The 13,153-nt window shown below is 42.4% G+C and overlaps 1 protein-coding gene across 1 annotated transcript in view; it reads left to right on the plus strand.

The window, feature by feature from the left end:
• CLVS1 (clavesin 1) overlaps nucleotides 1-12,783 on the plus strand; it is a 102,302-nt gene extending 89,519 nt beyond the window's left edge. Inside the window, exon 6 of the mRNA XM_066993027.1 lies at nucleotides 12,502-12,783. Within this exon, the coding sequence (XP_066849128.1) occupies nucleotides 12,502-12,589 (88 nt within the window). The 3' untranslated portion in view covers nucleotides 12,590-12,783. The remainder of the gene's footprint in view (nucleotides 1-12,501) is intronic.
• Nucleotides 12,784-13,153: the final 370 nt, after the last annotated feature.

Raw genomic sequence — 13,153 nt, forward strand, 5'->3', positions numbered from 1 at the left:
TATTATAATTATTTAAGCTTTGAAGTGCTAAGAGCTGTTCACAGGTTAGTGGTAAATCTTTGCTGAGGATCACATCCTAAGCTGCTAAGAAGTGAGGGTCTCATGGTGCCCTCAGGGGAGAACCTCAGCTTGAAAATGAGTGCAGTGCCAGAAAACCCTGCCTTGGGGCAAAGCCTTCTCTTATAATCTGTTCACGATACAAAAGTGCATTAATACAAATATGGTGAGTGGATGAATCTAATTTGTCATGTTGCCTCTGGGCAGACTAGATCTAACTTTTAGCCTAATTTCGTTACTTGGCAGTTAAGTGAACCATCTGATCTTCTACCCCATGGTCATTTCTAGCTGTTAGAGGTGAAAAGTTCACTGCTTCTACTGATTTCCTCCTATGAGTATTTGCCTCAATTCTCCTTCCCCTGATATCACTTTTTGGCCTAACTTAAGGTAAAAGCTTACACTAAGGAAGCATAATTGCATGCTTTGTTAGATTTATTAGATCAGATTTATATCAAAGGCCTGGTAACAGGTCTGCAGACTTCTACCAGCATTACTTTTCTATATACATCCCCCCTGGCTCTTTAGGTTCGCACAGCTTTAACAGAATGAGAGTCTTGAGCTACGGCTGAGATTCCTGGGAGCTTTACATGAGCCATAGGTGGTCTCCTAACATTAGTCTTCATCTCAGACATAATTTTCTCTCAATTGCCCTATCAGTTTTCCCCTTATTAAAGCAATTTCACACTTCCATTAAAATTCTTTCCTCTCCTTCTCCACACGTGCCATAAAAATCTTTAAGCTCTTGAGTAAAAATGGTAATTTTTCAAGCATTTCTATGCTGAAATGTTGATTTTAACAACAACAACAACAACAACAACAAAAAAAAGAGGCTGACCCTTTCTTTAGCATCTACGTTCCTCCAAAAGGGGTAAGTATATGAAGACTGAGCCTTCTTGGGTTTCTGTATCTTCGGGATGAAAAACCTTGCTGAACAACTAAGGGCCTTCTGTCTGATGTCCCAGATATCACTGGAGATGTTTCATCTGAGGAAACCCTCCAAGAGCCCAGCAGCTAGCTGCGTAGAGGGCATGGGGAGTAGTTATTCCCCCTCCGCTGCATGGAGTGGCACCACGCTTTTATCCATCCCTCCCTTCTGTCTCAGGCTCTGGTGTCACCTGCTGGATCAGGATTCTCTTGCTGGAAAGAGATATGAGCATGTCCTAGCTAGAGATGCCACCGGGCCATTGCTGTGTTAAAGGTTTATTTTTTCAGTCTTAGAGCCCCAGTGCTATTAGCAGAGCTGGGAGTCTTACACTGTGACCACAGAGAAACGCCTCTATGAAATTTAGTTCTTATTTGAACTAAATTCTGAACTAGAAAAATGCTAACTAACTGTGGTGTGTAGCAAAAATGGGAAAAGGGGCCTCTCTTAGAGACTGCTGAGGGGGTCCTACACCTAAAGAGATTCTCACCCTGCACACAATCTACTTCAAATATAGTGTCTAGCAACTCTAGTGTCAGAGATGTTGAAAAATCAAAGTAGAAATTAGAGATCTAGAAGACAAATTCCACGAAATGGAACCAGAGAACTGACTGAAATACTTAGTAGCCACTTAATTTATGTTATAAAATGAATCCAGAGGGGGGCAAAAAGGAGTATTTTTCAAGATGTAAGTGATACCAACCTGAATTTATTACCTGAAAGCCAAAACAAGTCTATCAACATGCAGACAAGGAGAACATGCAGCACCAAGCATCAGTAAGAGGCAATGGGACTGGAGCAGGTACATACCTGTACTTTGCGTTTGGGACTGCCAGCACTGCTTTGGCTCCTGTCACCAGGGCAGATGAACATAAATTGAAACAAGTCCATCTGAGAGTTGTGAGGAGGGTGAGGAGAGTGGAGACCGTATATCAAGAAGTTAAAGGAGAGAGTGGTTTGTATGCCCTCACAGAGCAAAAGTTGAAATGGATGTGATCGTTCTCTAAATACAGGAGGGAACAAGAACTGGTGAGAGAGAACAGCTACTCAAAGACGAGGACAATTTAGGCTTGAGATCAAGTGGGAATAAGATGACCAAGTATACTTTGGCTGGAAATTAGAGGAGGGGGTTTCCTTGCCTTCACAGGAGTGAGTTACTGAAACTCTGAGCCTGTGATATGACAACCTAGCTAAAGCATGAGCTAAAGGTCTGATGTGAGGTGGTTACCAGAGGTCACAGGAGACTTGACTTGCCTCCTCAAAGTCTCATTCGTGTCCAGTTTCTGCTCCTTTTAGCAGCAATGAGATGGGAATGTTACTTTCTCTCAAACCACTGGCAAGTGTACTTTCTCCCCGTGACTTTAAATTGCACAAGTTTTGTTCTTGAAAAAAAAAGTCTTTATTTACTTCAGAGAATGGAGTCTTTGTAGATAAGGAAAGCGCCGAAGATCCTCCTAGAAAAAAAGCTGCCACTGACTCTAGCTAGCAATGTGATCTTGAAAATTGTGGGGTTTGACAAGTTTTTGTAATATGGAAAATCTTTAATCAAAACCAGTACAATTGCAATTTTTTTTTTCCCACCAGTGACTACATGAAGCTCCACTGGGGAAAAATGAAAACAGTGGAAATTCCACTCGCATCTGCAGAAATTATCTCACACCCTGAGAAAACTCCCAGAATCCTAGTACAGGATGAGCAGATGGAAAAAAAAAAAAGAAAAAAAAGGCAACAATAATAAAATTCATTCAGATTATATTTGTTTGTTAAGATTCAGCTCAATGAAGTTTGAAATGGGCAAAGTAACAAATGTGCAAACTAGCATTAGTACAGTAGTAGCAAAATCAATTCAGACTGAGAGCTTGGCCACAACCCTTTCACAATCATGGGAGCAGCAATGGCAATAGACACTTCTGCCTTGGACTATCTCTGCATCCACACAGTGAGCCTGCCACTTGCTAGCATGGGATTTGAGAGCAATGGTGTGAAAATTTGGAGCCCGGGGAAGAAAATCATCCTTCCTTCCAGCTGTGGCCACACCTCGTGTGAGGTCAGAAAGGAGCCTTGAGCTGGTGTAGTCAACAGGGAGCTAACACCAAAGCAGAGCATTTGTCTGCAGTGCCCATGCTGGCTTCTGTTGATGAGCTGTTGGTTTGGGGAAGAGCTGGAGGTTTTATCTGAGTGAGCACCTAATAGATAGTTAGTGTAGGTGGTAAAGGCTGGCACTTAAGGACTTAAAGACCTCTTTCAACATACCACTTATGCCAATAGGACATACCCTTTTGGCCAGCCCAAGTGGGAAAAGCATGCCTATATCTATGTGGGCACCTACCCACAGTGAGAGTGCATTCCCAATCGCAGAGATTGTTTTAGTGACTGGGGGTGATATTAAAGAACTCAATTTTTTGAAGAATTTCCTTTTTTTTCCCAAGTGTCACCCTGCTGTTACAGTTGGGTTCTGCAGAAGAAAGGAACCTGCAGCAGCATGTTGCCTCCGTTTCTTTTCTGTGCAAGGTATGCCTCTCTGCAGCTGCATCTGGGTCACTTTTTGATCCCTGAACTTAATTTTAGGTCCCAGAGATGGAGATTGTGCTCTGCCTTTTCTTGTTCCACACACAGTCAACATGCACAGTCTGGGAGCTGACTGTCCCTGCTCTGTTCCCCCAGGTATCCAAAGAGTGCTCCCTTTTAATTTGCTGCCAATGCAAACAGGTCTGAAATCCTAGTGCAATTTAAAATTGCCCTGCAGAGAAAGGAAATCTTACCTAACAGCTACACATACATTCCAAACAAACAACCTGTGCTACTTAATCAAATCTATTTAATACAAGTTTAATTAAGGATATCTTTAATCAAATTTGGAGTTAACGATTATTTTTAGGATAGCTTGGATTGCAAGAACATTACTCCTACCAAGTCAAGCTCAGTAGGGACTAAGGAAATTCAGAGGTAGGGTAAAACTTTTCAAGAACCAAACACACTAATCATGAAATATATGATTATTTATATGATTTATGCTTCAATGCAATGTTAACTTTTCCTGCCATGAAGTAAAAACCTGAGGACCTACAGATTCAGTGAAGTGCCTCGTGGTTCATCAAAAGATCCCATACCAGGCATTTTGAAAATGCAGCTAAAATAACTATTGGATTGCTTTACCCCACAATGTTGAGATCAGTGTGTGGATTTTTATGTCCTAGATTAGAGTGAAAGGATTTTAAAGTACAGATTAAGGTTTGCTGTTATTGCCTCCTGATGTGGGGGGTTTCAAAAGGACTGATTTTCAAATAATCTTTTTGCTGAAACTAATTGTTCATTCTCAGAACCAGGACCTGCTCCCAGGAAGAGGGGTCCCACCACTGGTACACACTAATGCTGGCTGGACGTTTTTAGATCCAAAAGGGGCCATCTGTGGGGGTGACTTATGTAAGGTTTTTATTTATTCAGACAGGGTTCCTCCGTATGCCCAGCTGGGCTGTGCAAGGCAGACCTTTCTAGTTGTTATCCTTGGTGTGACCTTAATGTGCCTTCGCCATATGTTTCTGCTTTTATGGGTCATGTTTTATGCCGGTTCACAGTCAGCGCCAATTTACTGCAGAAGCAGTAAAATACCAGCAAATAAAAATCCATATGAAAATGTGTGAAAGCTTCTCACTGCCCATGGATGGCACCTGGGTTGCTCTGCTTATAGATGGGACAGACTGCTCTGCGTTTGCTGGGGAAAAAGGGAAATTCTCCATGTAATATTTCAGTTCAAGTAGCTTTGCTTGCAATATGCAAGACCTATGGTGCAAGATTTATATTCACTGTTTTAGTATGAATTATTTCAAACAACAGAGAATTTCTGCATGCTTTTACGGAAATGCTTCCTCCACAGGCAGATTATGAATGAGTCATGTCTTAATAGTAAAGCAGGTGTCCCAGGGACACGCACATCGCATAACGTATGCACTATCTAGCAACGTAGAATATTAGCTGCTGAACAGCTTTGTAGCTTTTGACCAGATTTCAGCTAATGCATCAGAAAGAAGTGGAAGGGAGCTGGTTGACGTGGGATGTTAGCTGGCCCTAGGAGGCTGCAGAAGCGATGGTGCCAAACACCACCATGAGCCAGGAGCGACAGAAGCTGAGCAGGAGGTCAGAATGGCAAAGCCGCAGCTAAACTGAGGACAGGAGGGACAGGTACTGGGCACTCCCTGCGACAGGACAGGCAATCAGCTGCACCCCAAGGGCATTGACAATTTGTTTTTTTATCTGTTTGCAGCTCTCAGTTGCCACTGATAAGTATAAGGGTACGCAAACACAGGCTGGAGGTGGGAACAGCAGAACCACTGCTGTTCAGGCTGCCTAAAACATTGCATTGTAAATTATGCCTTCAGCTGGCTATAAATTTACGTAAAGTTTAGTAGTTTAGATTAGAGACATGACACTTTATAAAACAAATGGTTTTACACTGCTTATGTCTTTTGCTGCCCTGTGAAAATACACCTACATCTGGCTAAGTTACAAGCCTTTGAAAAAGCAATTCACACATGCTCTGTAGAAACATATTTAATTTCAGCATTTAATGACCCCAAGGATTGCCTCATGCTTTAGCTTGGCCTCCCAGAATAAATAAGCTTATTCAGCTCGGGTTGATGGTCCAGTGCCCACAATGTGCATCTCCTGTCCAGGCCAGGGGGTACAGAGAGCTTTTACAATTACGACCTTTGCTTGCAATCACAACTTTCCCTGCACTAGGCCTGGCTGCAGCAAGACATGCAGCCGGGTGTCAGCAGGCTGCACCCTTTGGTTGCAGGGCTGCATCATCCCTGCTGCTGGCAGCAGAACTGGAGAGATCTGATGATTCAGCAGTGAACCCAGCTGAGAACTGGGGTCACTGGGATGGCAGGCGGAAAGATAAGGCAGGCGTAGAGGACTGGAGGCAGCCTGATTTGGAAGCCCCCACAGTGGGCAAGAAAATGGGGATGCTCAGGGGGAGGCCTACCAAAGACCAGGAGTGGTCCTTTGGCACAGCCCTGGAGCAGTGGGTGCTGCTAGCCCGCTCTCCACGAGCCCTTGCGTAGGCTTGGCAAGTTGCTTAAACCAAACCTTGCACAGATGGCGAGATTACACACTGCTGATTTCCAGTCTGCCAAGCTATATACTTGGGGGTCTAATTTCCAGAAGTACTCGGTGCTAACCTGCAACTGCATTCAATGAGATGTGTGCTTTGGACATTTAAAGTGCTCTGCAAAACCAGACTGCCAGCACTGGGAAACAGGTGCCCTGCGTTAGAGGAACACATAGACCCTGATCTCACTCACTTAAGCCCTCCACATGCAAAATGGAAACTAAAAGAATCCTTACTGCAGTGCTACAGCAGTAAACGAATTAGCATTTAAGAGGCACACAAGTGCTGTGTTGATGAACTCCATGGAAAACTCAGGAGGTAATTAACAAAGGCTATCTTCAGAGCAGGGCTTGAATAATAGGCAGCAAGTATGTTACGGAGCCACACACTGAACCTCTAGAAGAAAGCAAAATACATAGCCACGTCTTAGCACTGCACTGTCTACCTGGGCACTGAGTGAGGACAGAGCCCTCTGAGAAAGCACGGTACGTGCTCCTGGAGCAGGGTCGCAAACGAGAGGGTCGCATTTCCCCCACATGCCCGGCTGAGCAACTGCTGCTCCCACAGCCCACATTTTGGCTTTTCCTGCTGTTGCAGTGCTCAGCTTTCCAGCCTAAAAAGCACCTCAGCAAGGCCGCTTTCATTCTGCAGAGGTGCTCTCACTACGGACATGAAACTTCAGAGGTAGGGCCTGGCTGGGAGTAGGTGCTCTCAGGGCTGCGTCCTCCATGGTATTGGCACACAGAAGTGAAGAGACTAAGATTTGGCGGCAAACCTGGTTGGGATACCAGCATTTGGGGTCACTGACATGGGAGAAAAAGGCAGACGGATAAACAGGACTGGAGTGTCTGAGCAAAGGCACTGGAGGCTGTTGGGCGAGGAAGCATGCTTGGTAGGGAAGGGGTTGGGGATGAGCAGGAAAAGCATGAGAGGTTTGTGTGTAATATTCATAAAGTGGGAGAAGCAAATATTCTTAATTATTTGGCCTGAATTTCTTTTGCTTGACTGTCATATTCCATATATATTTTTAGTAGCTCTTGCTGATTCTGCTGCAAATTGGTGCTGCCTGCTGCTGTCCTGTTGTCTTTATTAGGCCTCACTGCTAGGCCTACCTTTTGCTATGTGTGACAAGTTGCACCTTGGGTTCTTAAGGAATAAGGAACTCATGTCTGACCCAGGTTTTCTGATTCATTTTATGTGAGGAAAAAAAAAAAAGTGAGGAAGGGTCATGTAGCAGAGAAAAGAGATGGAGAGGACGCACTCCTACCCACACCTTCCCCTACCCTGGACTTAGCATGTGGCTGGGGCAAGATCTTGACACAGAAAGTCGTAAGTGCTTCAAATTAGGTTATATCAGGCACATCCATATTGATAAATGAAGAAGGACCAAGGAGTGGCCCCATAATTCCAAGGTATGTGACACAGACTGACTCCTGGCTTTGTTGTCCTGTGGGCAAAGCATGGGGCTGCGAGCAAGATTAGGTCTGTACCACCTGTGGGAGCACACACATCTTCCAAGAGGTCTTCCTTCCCCACGCATTTTGTTTTTAAGTGCTTTCAGTGCTGACAAAGTACCTTTTATAATCCTTCATGTCTGCACACCTGCATTGTTTCTGTAACGATGGGGAAAATTTGTTTTTCCCACTTAATGAAGACAAGCCTTTGAGGTGCGTTGCAAAGCATGCTCTGGGGTGCTGGGCCCTCCTCTGCAGTCTGATGGGGAGGGAGGAAGGCAGAGAATGAAATGTCCCTCAGACCTTGTCAATATGAAAATTCGTAGGTGTGATTTTTTTTTAAAAAGGTGTTTTCTCCTTCTTATGTTCTGAAAAGGGAATGAATAACTGGGAGATGAACAGCCCTGAGGTGCTGGTGAAATGGGAAGGGAATTAGAGGGAAGTGAGCAGATGGGAGGTGAGAGGTAGATGAATAGAGTCACACAACGTGATCTGATTGATCAGCTGCAGTGTGTCATGCTGAGAGTTTGAAGCCTCCTGCACTTGGGGAAAAAGAATGCCACCCTCCTTCTTCCTCCGCAAAAGCCTCCAAATGAAGCTCAGCACAAATGTAGGGTGTCCTTGCTCCTGTGGGCTGCAGCACATCCACGTTACTGTGATGGAAAGCACAAAATGAGGGATCAGAGAACTGAAGGCCATCTTTTACAGTGAGCAACTAACGATGCACTGACAATTATTATTAGCTCAGTGCATGGTTTTAGGATTTTATTTTTTTTATAGGAAACAAAAGCAATACCCAGCAGACGTCAATCCTTGCGAATTGATTCACTCCATCTGTACTCTGACAAGAGCCTTCTGAAACAAATGCAACTAGAAGGCTTGCATCCAGTCTTTTTATGCTTTTTTTTTTTTTTTGACTAAATTTGAGGTAGTTGCATTGAAACGACCACACGCATAAAGCCATCTGCTGTCTTAGATATGGATGTACATACCAACATGCAGTGCCGTCATTTAAAATATATGGTTGACCTGCTGGAAAAACAGCTGGATAATGTTGATTTTCCAGAGTTCCAAATATTCTTGCTGAACAGTAAAAACACCATGGTGGTTTTGATTGACATTTTAAATGGAGCACACTCAGATGATACCTATGCTTCAGAAGTGAGAATTCGTTTCTGCTTCCATTTCAATTTTTCTCTCCCAAGGAAGGCTAACTAGGCTGAGAAGCTGGGCTAGGGAATTTTATGGCCATTGACTTCTCGATTAATTACCTCAGACTTACTTCCCCATCCACGGTAATCATGTTCTATTTTTACAGGAGCTAAGCCTCCAGCATGTATTGTGTTAAAGATGGGCAGAGGGTCTGCCAGGCCAGGGCTCTTATCTATGTGATACAAGCAGTTGTCTACTTGTGTTAAATTTTAACTCAACCAGATCCCAAGCATTATCCAGGCTGGTTGTTGGGAATATTTAGTTGAGAAAGAAGGAAAGACAAAAGGTCCTCAATTCAGATATATTAATTTATAATTCTAAAATTGCAGCATTCATGCCACATTTCAGGTGAGTATTGAAGGTAATATGGTGTGAGGTTGCTATGATACTTAGGAAACATTGCCTGAGAAATCATGGAAGCTGTTCCACCTGATGTCAACAGGCAAAAATGCTTCAGAACAGGGGTTTGAATGTAGGTAACACACGAATTATATGAGGCCCTTAAGACAGTGGGACTCTATGCTGTCTTTAAGTTTTGAGTGTCCCTATTGCAGTACTACACAAAATATGTGATTAAAATCAAAAGGAAAAAAACCTCACCTAGTTAAAAGTGCATGACTCCCGACCTTTAATGTGATCTCAACTCAAAGTCTAAATCATGTAGTGCCAACTGGCCTGAAAGGTACAGACTGGAAGACCTTGTGCAAGATTAGACTTGAGCAAGGCAACCCCTATAGGAACTTCCCTGATGTGGCTGAGGACATCAGGTCACAGCCTATGAGAGTTACCTGACGTGCAGGTGTGTGAAGAACACAAGGATCTTTTGTTTGTGGAATTCCACTATGCACAAGGACATGGAGGCTTTGTTTCCATAAATTTCTTTATTACAGGATAATACAGCAGTGAGGAAAAAAATAGTAATGCAGTTAAAACGGGCAGCAGTACTTCTGAAACAGAAGTCCTAGCTTCAATACTAGAGCCCGTATACAAAAATCCCTAAGTGCTGTGCAAACTTGCACATACCTAGACCACTGCTTTGTTCCTTGGACTGAATGCATATGTTAGATATACAAAAGCAATATGAAACAAACATAGGGAACTTTTTTTCGAAAAGTATTTGTCTTAATCTCCACAGCAAAATGTAATTATTGGTCAATTGAAAATGCTTTATGCAACACTGGCCTATTACGAATCATATTTCTTTGTCATTGAGTATAGCTATAGAACATATATTGCAGGATGGTATATAGGCCAGTAAACCATCTCTCTCACACCAAGTTATTACATTAGATTGTGAGCTGCATTGATACATATTGCCAAAATGTTCTTCTGAGTATCTGCACCGTTAATATTCACCAGAACTAATGGATACTTTAAAAAGTAGTTTGGAATCTTGTTGAGAATTGAGTAATTTTATTTCTTTCTTCCTAAAACTGAAGTTATAACAAAACATTTTTTCAGCAAATGAAAAACTGATGTATTTGGAAAATGGAAATCTAAACACAACAGTAGGCTGTGTGACTTAGAAAATAGTGATGATTGTTTCAGTCATTACCACGCACTTCAGAGAGATGTCTGAATGGTTTATTTTAAGAGATGGGACTAAGCAGCTTCTAGAGAAAAAGAGAGATTTCTTATGCTTCAGAGTTTGGCATATACTAACGCCTCGGTTGGATTCCTCTTCATATTGAAGGGCTGAGCATAGCACTTGAATCATTCAGTGTCTTGAACGTGTGGGTCAGGTGGGCTGCAAGGCATTTGCTAGATGCTCCAGCTAGTTTGGCTCTTGTGTGAAGAGGAGCAGTCTGGGACCTACATACACAGCTTGGAATTGCATTGCTCCCAAGCTTGCACACATCTGAGCACCAGTGCAGGGAGAAACTTGGTCTCTTGCTGGTACAGATGCTAGAAAAAATTTTGTGTAATGAGTTGAGAGCGGAGATAACCAACAGTGGTCGCACAAGGCAGATTTGAGAGATTTTTTTTCATGTTTGACTTAGGGCAGAAACTTTCCACTGTATGCTGGCAAACACTGCAAAAATCTGTAACTTTTCATACTCATTTTAGGGCAGTGGATCAGCCATAAACAAAACATTGGCGACAAGTATTAATTAGGTGCTATTTAATAATAATTTAACTTGATACTCCAGAAAAGAGAACAAAAAAATTGTGATTTGAATCCATTCTGTATTAGTTTCAAAGCCACCTGAATAGTTCTTGCTGCCACATACTACAAATATGTAAATTGCCATTTTGCATAATCTCTTGAATCAGCTTCTTTTCTATACTAAAGTGCAGCCATAAACATTATACATGTCACATTACTGTAAAAAAATACACAGTGAAAACATTTGGGCAAACACTTGCTTTGAAAAATTTGGCATAAAATCTTCCCAGTGAGCATCCAGTTTTTGTTATTTCTCTCCTGAGATTTTTTTTAATGAAAAAAATTTTATTATGCTTTAACAAAAGCTTCAGGCATAAGAATAAGAAAAATAATCATACAAGTTATTCACAGTCACACTATTGAGTCTTGATCACGTGCTGCAGTACCACAGGATGCAATTTATTAGTGATTCTTATCAAAAGAGAAGTGATGTCTAATCACATAAAACAGCTAAGGCTTAAACTGAGGTTACCATAATGAGCAACTGGGAACTACAAACATATCCTGCAGGTAATGAGTTACCCCTAACTCTAAAAGCTATCCATAAGAAAACTGGCTCTTGAAAATGGTATGCAACATGTAAATGCTTGCTCCTGCTACCTTTGAAGAAGTTCCCTTTTAAAAGTTCTCTGTCCAGAAAGTGATTTTACTCTAAAACTCGTTGCCAGCTCCACACTGGGAGGCAACTCCTAGCCCAAAACATAGGAAATGGAAGATAATGAATCTCTGTAACACACTCATCAGTTCCTCCTTCCATAGCTCAGTGGGCAAACACTGGAGCACACAGACCTCAGAAAATGAAATCCTCTTGAATTTTCCCATTAAGTTAAACCCATTCAGCTTTTGTCACTGCCAGAAATCCCAACACTCCACTTTCTTACTCATTTGTTCTGCCTTTTTTTTTTTTCCCATTAGAAGCAAAGGACAAGCTATGTTTCCCACCTTGAAGGCAGAAATGAATTTAAAATGGACTATCCCTGAACAAGGTTCTCTTTCAAGGGTATAGACAAGGAGATAAATGGCAGGATTGGGCAGCACACCAGAAGCTCCCTTGATGTCATATTAAGTCTGGTTTCTTCATTGGTCTTGGATAACTCAGGGAAGTTCTGTCCCTTAGGCACCTCCATCAGTTAAACGTGATTTATCTACTTGCCAGCCACCAGATTTGTAACAAGCATGAGCTGAGACTCACTCCTGCAAGCACTTGTATAAATTAGTTTGTTCGTGCAAAGTAATCCAGTAAGCAGTAGCAGAAGCTATGTTGCCTAGGAGGACATTAAGTGCTAACAGATCCCATGGTTTCTCGGGATCAGACCTTTAATGGATTTAATTAATTCTTTTATGGATTCAACGTAGTAGCTATGCACTAAATATTTTGAATGCATTTGAAATAAATATGGATTCACTTTCCTGTTCATATTTAAAAGAATGTGTTTCAAATTGTTTATATCGACCAGAGGAAATAAATAAAAGGTGATAAAGGTGAAAACAAAAGCAAAAATCATGAAATGAAGCAAAATGATCCCAGCAAGTGTTCCTACAGCAGCCCTCACTGGCATGTGCCCGTTCTTGCTTTCAGGTCCCAGTCGGTGGTGGAAGCTGGCACGCTGAAACACGAGGACCTGGGGGAAAGTGAGAACACCCAGCCGCTGCTGGCCCTGGACTGAGCTCCCACTCGCCAGTCACGGAAACATTCACAGACTTCCACCATACCAGAAACCCACAGAGCACACGATACACACTCACACACGTGCACGCGTTTTGCTTGAGAACAACTCCTTCATGTTTCTTGCCCAAGTAATAACTGTCACCAGCCATCCGTCCGCGGGGCCAACGCTGAACAAAATTTCTATTGACACAGGATGCGAAGGAAGACACAGCAGGGGTTTGTCCATATGTAAAGAACTTGTTTTCCTTTTTTCTTTTGGTCTTGTTATTTTTGGTCTTAAAATATTGGAAATGGTGGGACTGCATTCTCCTTTCAAAGAAAGCAGGGAGTGTCGGTAGAAGTTTTCCTGAAGCCGCCAGCAGGGATGCTCGGTTTTATAGAAGCCAAGGTTAAATGTGTTTTAAAGCAAGGCATCTTAAATTTAAAGTCTGTGCTGAAATTACCAGTTTAAAGTGGTTCAGAGGGCAGAAATAGCAGCATCTACAGCGTGCTCGAATTCTACAGAAGGATTTTGCATTAAAAAAAAAAATATCAATGCCAGCATAATGCCATTCAACATGAC

Source organism: Anser cygnoides, chromosome 2 (genome assembly GCF_040182565.1).
Source record: "Anser cygnoides isolate HZ-2024a breed goose chromosome 2, Taihu_goose_T2T_genome, whole genome shotgun sequence".
In the NCBI taxonomy this organism is placed as follows: domain Eukaryota; kingdom Metazoa; phylum Chordata; class Aves; order Anseriformes; family Anatidae; genus Anser; species Anser cygnoides.